This window comes from Protopterus annectens, chromosome 3.part1, assembly GCF_019279795.1.
Source record: "Protopterus annectens isolate FY-2018-M chromosome 3.part1, PAN1.0, whole genome shotgun sequence".
In the NCBI taxonomy this organism is placed as follows: Eukaryota; Metazoa; Chordata; order Ceratodontiformes; family Protopteridae; genus Protopterus; species Protopterus annectens.
Window position 1 is genome coordinate 553,384,406 of NC_056732.1, and position 12,314 is coordinate 553,396,719.

The window sequence follows — 12,314 nt, forward strand, 5'->3', positions numbered from 1 at the left end:
CTACCTATTCAGGCATGTCCAAAGGGCAGTTTCCGGTGTACTCTCCAGTCCAACTGGTGAATCTGGGCATTTTGAGGCAATGTTACAACTGCCTCATGTACACAGACAACCCTCTCCTCCTACCACCAAACACTAATATATGTGAGAGATGCAATTATACAGCCAAACTGGAGGCAAAGCTCTCTCAACCCAAGACTGGAACTGACAGTCAAGAGAAGAAGGGTAATCCTTGCAACACACCACCAGTCTCACGTAGACATAATAAACCAACACCGGCAAATAACACAGGAATACATGAAAACATACTTGGAGGCTCTAAATAAAAATCTGCAAAAGCAACAGAGACCTCCAAAGCAGACATCCAAGCAACCACCACACCCCATGACCAACCATGAAACACATAATTCACATAATCAGTGTGCCACACAATCACAGCCCTTAAGACAAAATAACATACCCAACACACTAGTAATAGGTGACTCTATAGTCAGGCACACTGATGTCCCACTAACTAGGCTGGACAAGGAGAAGGTTACAGTTAGCTGCCTGTCAGGAGCCAGGATCCACCACATAACACAAGCAATCAGGTCATTCCAGAACAAGTACAAATACGACTCTGTCATTGTCCATGTTGGTGTGAATGACCTGAGATGCACCTCCCTGGACTACAAGATAAGAGACATGGAAGAACTCTCTGATCATGTAGCCCATGCTGGTATGACCCTGACCCTGAGTAGCATCCTGCCCACACCAAAGAAAAAAAATTATCAATTTCAACAATTGGCTAAGTTTCTGGTGTCATTCAAAGGGGATCCAGTATCTGTCTGTCTGGGATGACATGCTCGACAAGCCACGTTGCTCTGCAAGAGATGGCTTGCACCTGTCACCCTTAGGCTTTCGAATACTGGCCAAGGCTCTTGCCGCCCCCATAGTGCCTTTTTTAGGCAAGGCTCAAAAGACAAACCCACCACCATAAATAGCACAAGTAACCAAAAACTGAGGGTAATGCTACTCAATGCCAGAAGTCTAAACCTCAAAATGCAGGCACTTGAGGCACTCCTCAATATGGAGAACATCGACATCTGTGCAGTAACAGAAACCTGGTTTAAGGCTCCTGAGAGCACCCCAGCACTACTAGGCTATAACTCATACCATACCTTTCGGCCACAGAACCAGGACCAAAACAGAAAAGGAGGGGGTGTATCCATATTCATCAAGGATACCCACACCTCCAGGTTAGTGGCACAGCACAATGCATCAGAGATCATCCATGTGCAACTAACAATGGGCAAAACTGCAATCCAAATTGTAGCTTGCTACAGATCACCCACCATGACCCAGGACCCCCATTCCACATTTCTGGAGACACTGGGAAATATGAAGGTCCCACCAAACACCCTAATACTGGGTGATTTCAATTACCCAAACATAAACTGGGAGAACTACTCAAGTGCTAACTCCCTTGCCCAACACTTCCTAGAATTTATAAACTCAAATGCCCTAGATCAACTAGTCAACACCCCCACCAGAGGGAACAACATATTGGACCTGGTCATCACCAACATGGGTGACTGGTGTTCCAGACCGGAGGTCAATCCCTTGCTGGTTAGATCAGACCATAGACTAATCACTCTGGATATCCACATTCCGCCCCCACCCTCAATCAAGGAAACCACCGTGAAAACTTTTCAAAAGCAAACTTCACATTACTTAAGACAGAGGTGGAAAGGTTCACAGCCCCCATGCTAAAGGACAATGCTGTGTAAGCTGCTGAAACCTTTACAAAGGCACTCTATGAGCATCTGCAGGAATGCATGGATCATGCTATCCCAAGTAAAATCAAGAATCACTCCTCCAAGAAAAGGAAACCAGTCTGGTGGACCCCTGCCGTAAACAAGCTATACAATAGAAGGAGGAAACTAGTGCAGAAAAGAGTAAAATCCCAAGAAGGAAAGACATCCCTGATTAGTATCAGCAAGAAACAACGATCCCTCATAAAATCATCCAAGGCTAGCTTTGAAAGAAAAATTGCCAATGACTCCAAAGATAACCACAAAGCATTCTTTAGCTATGTCAAGAACCTAAGTGGAAACTCTCAGATCTGCTCTGAGTTAGTGCAGAATGGCACAAAATACACTGAACTGACTGATATTGCCAACATTCTGGCAGACAGGTTTAGTGCAAACTTCACCCCCCTCTCACCCCCTAAAGGGCCGATAACCATACCAGAAGAATGTAGGGCCCCATCAATCACTGACACACAGGTTAAAACAGCCCTATCCAAAGCCAAAAACACAGCTTCAGTGGGACTGGACAGTGTCCCAGGCTGTGTCTTACAAGAGCTCCAAAATGAACTAACCCCTCACCTAAACACACTGTTCAAACTCAGCCTCTCTACAGGCTATGTACCCACAGAATGGTGCACAGCAACAGTTATCCTGCTCCACAAAGGTGGAGCCACAACTGACCCCGGGAACAATCGCCCTATAAGCCTGACTAGCCTGGTCTGCAAGGCTATGGAGCGCATCATCATGGAACTCATTAACAGAGACATTGGGAACCTCTACACCTTGGACCCTATCCAGTTTGGCTTTGGTAAAGGCAGATCATGCCTCCTAAACCTGGTGGACTTCTTTGAGACAGTTACCAAGGCATTAGATGAGGGAAAGGAGGTCCACACAGCCTACCTAGATCTTCCAAAGGCCTTTGACACCATTCCCCATTCTAGTATTATAGACAAGCTCACCAGCTTGAACATAAACCCCTACATCACGAGATGGGTTGCCAACTGGCTCATGGATAGAACCCACATGGTGAGAATTGCAGGCTCTATGTCCGACTCTAAACCGGTTACAAGTGGCATTCCCCAGGGCTCAGTCCTAGGACCCCTCCTGTTCGGTATATACTTGTCAGAGGTACAGGCAAGCATAGGAGGACTATGGCTGACCAAGTTCACAGATGACTGCAAACTAGGGGCCATAATTGATCCCCGGCTGATACAGACACCCTCCAGAAGGGTCTCACTGAGACGGATACCTGGTGTCAAAATAATGGCCTCAAACTAAATGCCAAAAAGTGCAAAGTCATCCCCTTTGGAAAAAAATGAAGTACCCATGAACTACCACATAGGTGGTAGTCCCCTAAATACAGAAAATGTAATAAGGGATCTGGGGACCCAAGTAGATAGTAATTTCTCCTTTGATAATCATATTGCCAAGGTGGTTAGAAAATCCTTCTATGTGGCCCACCTAATCACACAAGGATTCTCATCTAGAACAAAAGAGGTTATTGTGCTTCTCTACTCATCACTCATTAGACCCATCATAGAATACAACGTCCCATTTGGGATGTACCTTACAAAACACCTGCAACAGCTGGAAAGACCACAAAAGTACCTCACCAAGAGGATTACTGGCCTCAAACAGATGCTCTATGCAGCCAGACTCAAGAAACTCCAGCTGTACTAGGTTGCATACCGCTTACTCAGAGGTGATCTCTGCCTGACATATAAGGCCATGTCCAACCCAGAATTGATGGACATGCTCCACCTAAAAAAAACAAATCCTGGAGAGCCACATGCTCTAGAGATATAAACCTCACCACATCAATAAATAGGTCATGCTGGAGGGATAGATTCCTGTCCCAGAGACTCGCCATGCTTTGGAACAGGATTCCAATATATATCTGACAGAGCCCCTCACTAACACTCTTCAAGAGAAACCTTGATGGGTGGATGGGAAACAGAAAATTTACCCCGGGAATCACTGCAGTGGCTCTGCTGGACAGTGGCGCAGGGAACTAATGGCTCTGCTGGACAGGGGCACAGGGAACTAATCTAAGGGGGTGGCAAAAGCCAGCATATTCTGGCTAGGCTTATAAATGCCCTTGGGCAGATAGCCTAGTACTTATCTATGAACCTATGAACCTAATCCCTCAGTGCCACAGAGCCAAGAAAAGGTAATGTAATTTAACTACTGAATTTCACTTGATAGTCTAGTGGTAGTTTTTGTTTTGTTTTTCACTGATTTTACCCATTGATGGTAGCATGCTTGTGCCTTACAGACCTTAAAGTGGACTACTTAAGCATGTAGTATCAATTGGTCAGTACAAAATAAAACCAGGAGTACTACTTCAGCTTGGTCTGCAAGCATGCCATATATGGGAGTTCATTCTGAATACCCAAACCTTCTCTAGAAATGCTATAACAGCAACCCATAGGTGCCATTCTGAACGTATCTATACTATTTCCTTTCATTGCATCAACTCATGAACCAGGTGACAACTAGTAACCAGATTATTGTTAAAGGTAGATACTGCTTGTAGTGGTAATATTCTAACTGTATATACATTGCAGCTGTGTCTTCTGATTAGTCCTGAGTGGGCGATATTGCTTATGCTTCAATGGCATTAAAAAAGGCAGAAGCTGCATGGATGTGTACCCTAGCTGATTTAAAAAAAAATGTGATGGAATGTGTCTCAGAGAATTCCCCTTCTCTGGAACAGTCTTCTCATGAATAAATGTGAATTGCATCAGATGATCTATTCAGGATGGGCATCACAAGGACAAATATCACTTGGCTTTACCCAGTAGAAACATATTTTCCACTTGGCTAAGTAGGTCAAACTAGAAGTGCTTTTAGATGCCAAGCAATATTTAAAATGCACTGAAACAATCTAGAAAGTCAGCTTTGGTTATAACAGTTACTTGTTAAAATATAAGTCATCAGATTGTTAAAACACAGTAAACACAATAAAAAATTAAGATTTAAAATGCATTCCAGATAACAATTCTAACATAAATGATATATAGTTGGTCTATTTGTTCAAACTTAACTCTCTGAATATATATATATATATATATATATATATATATATATATATATATATATATATATATATATATATATATATATATATATATATATATATATATATATATATATATATATATATATATATATATATTATATATATATATATATATATATATATATATATATATATATATATATATATCACACATTGTTTAGTGATTTATTGCACCAAATTGTTTCAGTTGCATTATGTGACTGCTACACCAAAATGATGGTAGTCTGACTCACTTATTTCATGAGCCAGTCAGACACCCATACCTTTACTCCATACTGTTATATCGCAGACAATTTCAGTGAAACTTGGGTATAAGAAGGCATTTTCATTACGTACATTTGCTCTGCATTACTATACTATTTTCTATATAGTAAAAAGATCAGAGAGCAGTCTCAGCAAAATATTCTGTAAAACTTTTCATAACTAAACTTACTTTTGAAGTTCATGTAACCAACGTAAAGATTTTGCAACATTTCTTCCATCATTGAAATGTGGTGTCTCCATTCCAAATGTGCTGTCTCTTCTGTATTTTGACCAGTCATACTTCCGATCTTTTATTTCTCCTGCAAAATAATTAAGAAAAATAAACAGCAAATAGATGATCTACTGTAGCTATTTGTTAGTATGCTCTGAGATCTCCTCACTATGATATTTAAGACTGTCAAACACTAATTCATTTATATATATCAATGCATAATTGGTTGACGCCTTTTGTTTTAGCTTGCTGAGCACCACCACTCATTCTAACTGCAGGAGAAATCACTTCCTACTTCCTGAGGTGTAAGAAACTAACGTCTCCTTAAAATTCATGACCCCAACACTAAAAATCAGCTTCACAGTGGCTGCACAGCCAGCAACCAAGGGCACATTCCAACCCAAAGACCATGAAAAAGATCCATAGTACAACTGTGTGAGGTATTTAACTCAATAGTAGATCTTCAAGGAGGGGTCACTGTAATAATAAATCACGTTCTGAAAATAACTTTTATTGTCTTCATAATTATTTCCAGAAACACAGAATGTGCAGAAAACAAAGAATGCATCCAACACAACATAATGTGAAAGAAATAAATGTACATGATATGTCAACCAAAGGTTCCCCTTTATAATCTTGAAATACTGAAATCTCGAATTTCAGTATCTCAAAACTATAAAGGTGAACGACTCAAAATCCCGAAACCCAAAAGCACAAAACCCAAAATCACGAACATACATACACTATACACCACACAACACACACACACAATTCTACCCACACCACACAAACTATACAACTGCGCCCCCACAACCCCCTACTTATATATACCAACTCCAAGATCGCACAAGCAGGAAAAAAAAAAAAACCTCACACCCAGACATTCTACAGTCCCTCGCAGACACACACACACACACACACACACACACACACACACACACACACACACACACACACACACACACACACACACACACACACACACACACACACATACAAACACCAACACATCCAACACTCACACTCATACTTCCACCTCCCTACCATAACCCACATGTACAACTTAGAAAAACACTCACATACACTCACTCACCTTAAATTCCGGACACCATCCCAGCCAAATACTTCACGTAACATAGCGTAAATACATAAGCGCAGATTCGAGATATTCAGATTCGTGCTTATGTACTTTCGCTATTTTGAAGTTTCGCCTTTATGGTCTCAGGATACTGAAATAAGAGATTTCAGTATTTCGAGATTATAAATGGAACCAACCAACCAATACATACTAGCTTAGAATACAGACAAAAGCAAATTAAAATAGAAGATTATGATCAAGACTCCACTCATAACCAACATATTATGTGTTCTTGGCATGGATGCCAAAAGAATTCACCTCATGAGAGAAGTTCAAGAGGTGAATCTTGGCATCCATGTCAAGAACACATAGTGAAGGTTACAAGTGGTAAAACCTGATCATAATTCTTTGTAGTACATAGAACTTCATTAGTCTGTGCATTACCAGATAAAGAAAAAGTGTAGAACCATAAAGTGTTTGATTTTCAAAACGTATAAAGGCTAATAAAACATTCAGCATTAACAAGCAGACAGCAGGCAGAAATTATGTGTGGAGAAGCTTGTGGTAATTGACATTGACTAATTCCATTAAAAGGGAGAAATAATTTTTTCAAGGCCAAAGGGGGTCACCACAACGATCTTTGGTAATTCTTGCTGAGTCTGAAGCACCTTGGGTATCAGTGGAAAGGGTTCAAATGTGTAAAGGAACATTCCCATCCAAGGGATAGAAAATGTTTCTGACCTCCAAGCCTGGTCGCTAGGATGCCTTAATAGACTTTTTCCAGATGTTTGCTTTAAAAGGAGGCAAATGGAACTATTTGAAATGTTCCCCCACCTGGATCAAATCCAGGCAGACTCTGTCCTGAAATTCCACTTGTGAGGGTTTGTCTGTGATTTCTTTAGTCTGTCTGCCTCTATGTTTCTCTGATGGAATGTATGAGGCCTGAAGCATCAGAGAATGCTGTAAGGCTAGCTTCCAGGCCATCACTGCCAATTGTCAAAGAGGATATACCCTTGCACCCCTTGTATGTTCAGGTACTACATGACTGTGGTGTTGTCTGTGACCAATAAAAGGCTACACAGAGACCAAAAGTGGTGAAGAACTTTTAAGGTCTGAATCGCTGCTAACATTTCTTTGAAATTTATGTGCTTTGTAGTATCCAAAGGACTCAATTCACCTTGCACTAGGACTTCCCTGGATACTGTTCCTCATGCAAAATCTGACAAGTTCATCTGGCCTGATTGAACTGGAGTCTGGAGAGAGAAGAACAGGACTGGATTGACAGACATATGATCCCTCCACCACTGTAACTCTTATTTCACAAAATCCAGTGCTGGTACCTGGAACTCTAAAGGAGTTGATGTGTCCAAAGTACCATTGAATTTTTCTCATGTGGAGTCTGGCCAGTGGTATATTGAGGATCGCTGATGCCAGGAGGCCTAGAATTTTAATAAAATCTCTTGTAGGGCAGATTTTTAAACAGTGACATCTCTGAAATATTCTAAACAGTCAGGACTATGACTTCTGGTAGAAAGGCCATACATACTTTTTTCCTGTGTCCCTCAAACACCCCCAGAAGACAATTTTTTATGAGGGTGCGAGACAGGCATTAGTAGGTTCAACTTAAGGTTGGAAGCATTTGGCATGTGATGATAAGCACCTTTCAGATGTAAAGTCGCCATGAAACAGTTGTCCAGAAGAAGGGGTAGGACCATCAGCAGGGTGAACATTTTGAATCTGGGTACTTTCAGAAAGGAATTTAAGTACTCCAGATCTAACACTAGTCTCCATGACAGCTCATTTATGGGTGCTTTGAAAGATTCTGGGGTAAAATCCTTTTCCTTTTTGTGGTTCAGGAACTGGTTCTATAACCCCTGCTTGCAACTTGTGAAGGACTGCTGAAGAGAACAGACATGTCCAGTGGGGAAGGGGGAATTTCCTTGAAGGGAGGAGGATTTTCTGTCCACTGCCAAGAGTATTGTCACTTTATTATTCGTAGCTCCCACCTGTCTGAGACTATTTGTAGCCTGGCTGCTGGGTTGATCTAAACCTGGGAGAAGGTGAAAGAGGAGGAGGGACAGGATGAGGGAACAGGATACCCTGAGTATTGGCAAAGTCATTTTTTTAGCAAGGGAAAGATCTTTTTTTGTGAAATGAACTCCTTTCCTTTGCTTTGGAAGCATTATTCTCCTGCCATTTCCTCTTGGTAACCTGACTCTTGTTAGACTGGCATTTTCTGCCCTTTGAAGTTGGAAATCTTGTTAGGGGAGAACCTGGGAATATAAATCATTCTAAATACCACATGAATCAATTTACCTCTGTCATCCCATTGTTTAAGAATTTGGGTAGCAGCTGGAGCAAACACAAACTAAGAACGTAAAGGAGCATTCAAAATCTCTTTTTATAAATCCTCAGAAAAATTTTGGTTAAGTAGCCAAGCATACCTTCTCAGTACAACAGAAGCCGCTGCATTTCTAGAAATAGTGTCCACACCATTCAAGATACTCCTCAAAGCATGTTTTGAAACCCAAGTTACATTAGAAATAACCTCATTCATTTAAAACTTTTGTTCAGCAGGCAAAGATCCAGCAACATCATCTCAACTGTTAGCACATTGCAAACTAAATTTCTACATGAAGCCCTGATAAATTAACATTCTGAAGATTAATTACTAGACTGAGCCAACTCCTTTTCCCTGAGATTCAAACCACTTGACAATTTTACCTAGTAGTGGTGTAGGGTTAGAAGAAACCAAGGCTTGTTAGAGTTAGCAGCTGGAGAAACCACAGCAGGGTTAGCTGACAAAGAAGCAAAGAGAGCTGCAGGATCAGAGTACACATTGTATTTCCTCACAGCCTTTTTAGTAACTGCTTCACTAGCCAATTGTGTTTTACATGCAGTTTTATAGACATCTTCTAAGGTTGGTAACAGAGGAGGAACTGCAAAAACATTTGGAATCTCATCCACAATAATATCATGAACTCTGCCAGTCTGTGGCATAGCTACAGAGTGCTTCCAGTCAAATACATCTCTAAACAAGGTAGCATCTGGGGAAAGCTGAACACTTGCTTGGGTTTTTGAATCTGCTCACCTTCTGAAGAATTAGATTGGACAGGGTCATAGTGTTCATTACTGTCTGTTCCCATCAAAATCTGCAGCCATAGACTGATCTCTAGAGATGTAGCCCCATAGTCATTCTGAATAGGAGCATAGTCTCTGAGATTAGCTGACTGTGAAACTCTCTTAGCTTAGGAAAACATATTAGCCCTATTCATAGTAATAACCTGATTGTCTGTCATGTGGTGAAGTTACTGATTCATCTTACTTTGAATTACACTACAGGACAAAATATCTGGGGACAGAGTATTATGACTTACAAGGGGTCTCTTACTCCAGACAGACAGGCAGGATAAATTTTGTTTATTGCTCTTTGAATGATTATCATCCTCTGGCTGGAGTTTAGGGCAATTACAGTGACAGAATGCTAATTCTGAGTGCTCTCCCAATGGGTCGTGGTTTAAACAGCTGGAGGGTCGAAGAGAGAAATGTACCAAAACAGATGTGCTTTTTAGCCTCTGTGACAGTCCAAAAAGAATCCCTGCTTTTATTACAAATTTTTCAGGCAGGAGACAGGAGTTGCTATGGGGACCAGTTGCGCCCCAACCTTTGCAGATATAGTCGTATCAGTCTGGGAAAAGAAATTCGTACACAGCAGTAAATACAACAAATACTAGACTTTGTATACCAGATTTTTGGACATCTGCATTTTTTTGAGTGGGGGGTCTGCAATTGTTAGAGGAATTTCATCAATATCTCAACTCAACCACCAGTTTCTTAAAGTTTACTTATCAGGTTGGCCACAATAGTTTTAACTATCCTGATGTTTCTTTAAGTAAATTTGAACAAGGCTTCAAGTCTACCATATATAGAAAGATGACCTTTTCCAATACATATATTAATTTTTCAAGTGCCCACCCTCTTTTTCAAAAGAAGGGAATCGTGAAAGGCCAGTATGTAAGGGCCAGTCATATGACATCAATGGACATTGACTATGAACATGAATGTACAATATTGGAACGAATGTTCACAGAACGTGGTTACCCTAGTGACTTAATACTGAATATCAAATCTGAGGTCACACAGGGCAGGAATGACAAATACAAGCCCATATTGGGCAAAAGACTTGAGTTTAATACCCAGTATTGGATACAACAGAGTATTTGTAACTAACTTTAGTGGTAGTGCCTACCTGATTAAGAACATAGTAGAAAATGAGTGTAAAAAATTTTTAGAGTTCACAGATTTGCCAAATTTAAAGGATAAACATATAAAAGTAATATTTAGAAAAGGACAAAATATTAAAAATTTGTAGGAAAAGGCCAACTATGGGACTGTTTTTTTGCATAAAAGAAAAGGAACATATAAGTGTGGGGCCTGTAACCAGTGTTCTTATATTATACAAATGGAACAAGTATTGGTTGCCTTGAGACATAAAGTTCTAACTTCCCACAGTTATTCTAATTGTAACAGCTCAGGGTTAGTTTACCTGGCTTGTTGCAAGGGCTGTGAAAGTTTCTATGTGGGCAAAACTGAGAGGCAACTTAAACGTAGAATATACAAACACATTAACAGTATCAATAATAAGAACAAATATAATGCCTTATTCAGACATTCTCTAGTTTGCCCCAATGCAAGTTTTTGTTTCTTTGTGATCAAGACAGTCCAAAAAGATCCACAGGGGACCTTGGGAATCCAAGTTGGCATATAGAGAAACTTATTGGCAAATTGTTTTGGAGGCCAACAAACCTCCAGGTTTAAACAACAGCATTTCCCTTAAACCATTATTAAAACTCAGATTGGCTAAATTGTAAAAACAACATCTAATATATTGGTAAAACAATTAGTACAGCAATTGTTTTTACATGAGATAGTTTTAGAGTTTGTATTATATTTTAGACTTTAAATTACAATGTATCATGTCAATGTTCATAATTTTATATGAATTTTTTATAATCATTTATTGTTTTAGGTTAATTTGTCCATCAAGTCTAGAATCTTGTTTTTTTCACCACTTCAGCTAATTGTTTAATTACTTAGAGGGGTGGGGTTATACAAGTGTATATATACTGGTTAATGATACATTATATGATATATCTGAAGAAGTCTGACGATTTTTTGGACAAAAACACTGTTTTATTATTTTGATTGTGTTAATATTATTAAAGAGAAGGAGTCTGCTTTAGAAACTGCGAGTAGTGTGGTGTACCTTCTATTGTCCAGCATTTGTTTTTTTAGTTTTCACTTTCTGGCCTTAACTCCCTTTTTTGTTGGTTTATTACAAATTTGTTGATCTTGACCAAGTTCTGTAGCTCCAGAAATTCTTGATCAAGTTTTGCCCCAACAGCACAAAGTCTGATTTCTTTAAATAATAATTTATGGCTTAAAATAACTTTTATGCTTCACTTATAATGCAGTAGATGTTTGTTATCATAAAGCTTTCATGTTGCCAGGTGCTAGATATTTAGAAGTTTTAAGCCTATGGGCATCGGGCACCATGAAAAGGTAGCTAATATATGAATATTTCTAAAGAAAGCATGGAAATATGTTGTATATAGTTATGTGAGTTATGTGAAAGAAAGGTATTAGAAAATGTTCATTTAAATAGCAGATACTTAGATAAATAAAAACTATTTTAAATTAAAGCATTGTTTAATATCCAGATTTCTCGGACTATGTGTAAATGTATTTCTTTAAACGTTTATTTTACATTAACTTAATCCCTGTCTTTTTAACAAATTTGTAAATTTAGTGTGGTAAAGGTCAAAAGAAGCCAACAATTATATTATCATTAAAAAGAAAATTAGTAATTTGTCAAGATGTAACCTGAATTTA

At 39.4% G+C, this 12,314-nt stretch overlaps 1 protein-coding gene across 1 annotated transcript in view; it reads right to left on the reverse strand.

The window, feature by feature from the left end:
• The window catches only part of EFHB (EF-hand domain family member B), a 511,923-nt gene that overhangs the window by 222,513 nt on the left and 277,096 nt on the right, over positions 1-12,314 (reverse strand). Inside the window, exon 6 of the mRNA XM_044066233.1 lies at positions 5,303-5,432. Within this exon, the coding sequence (XP_043922168.1) occupies positions 5,303-5,432 (130 nt within the window). The remainder of the gene's footprint in view (positions 1-5,302; positions 5,433-12,314) is intronic.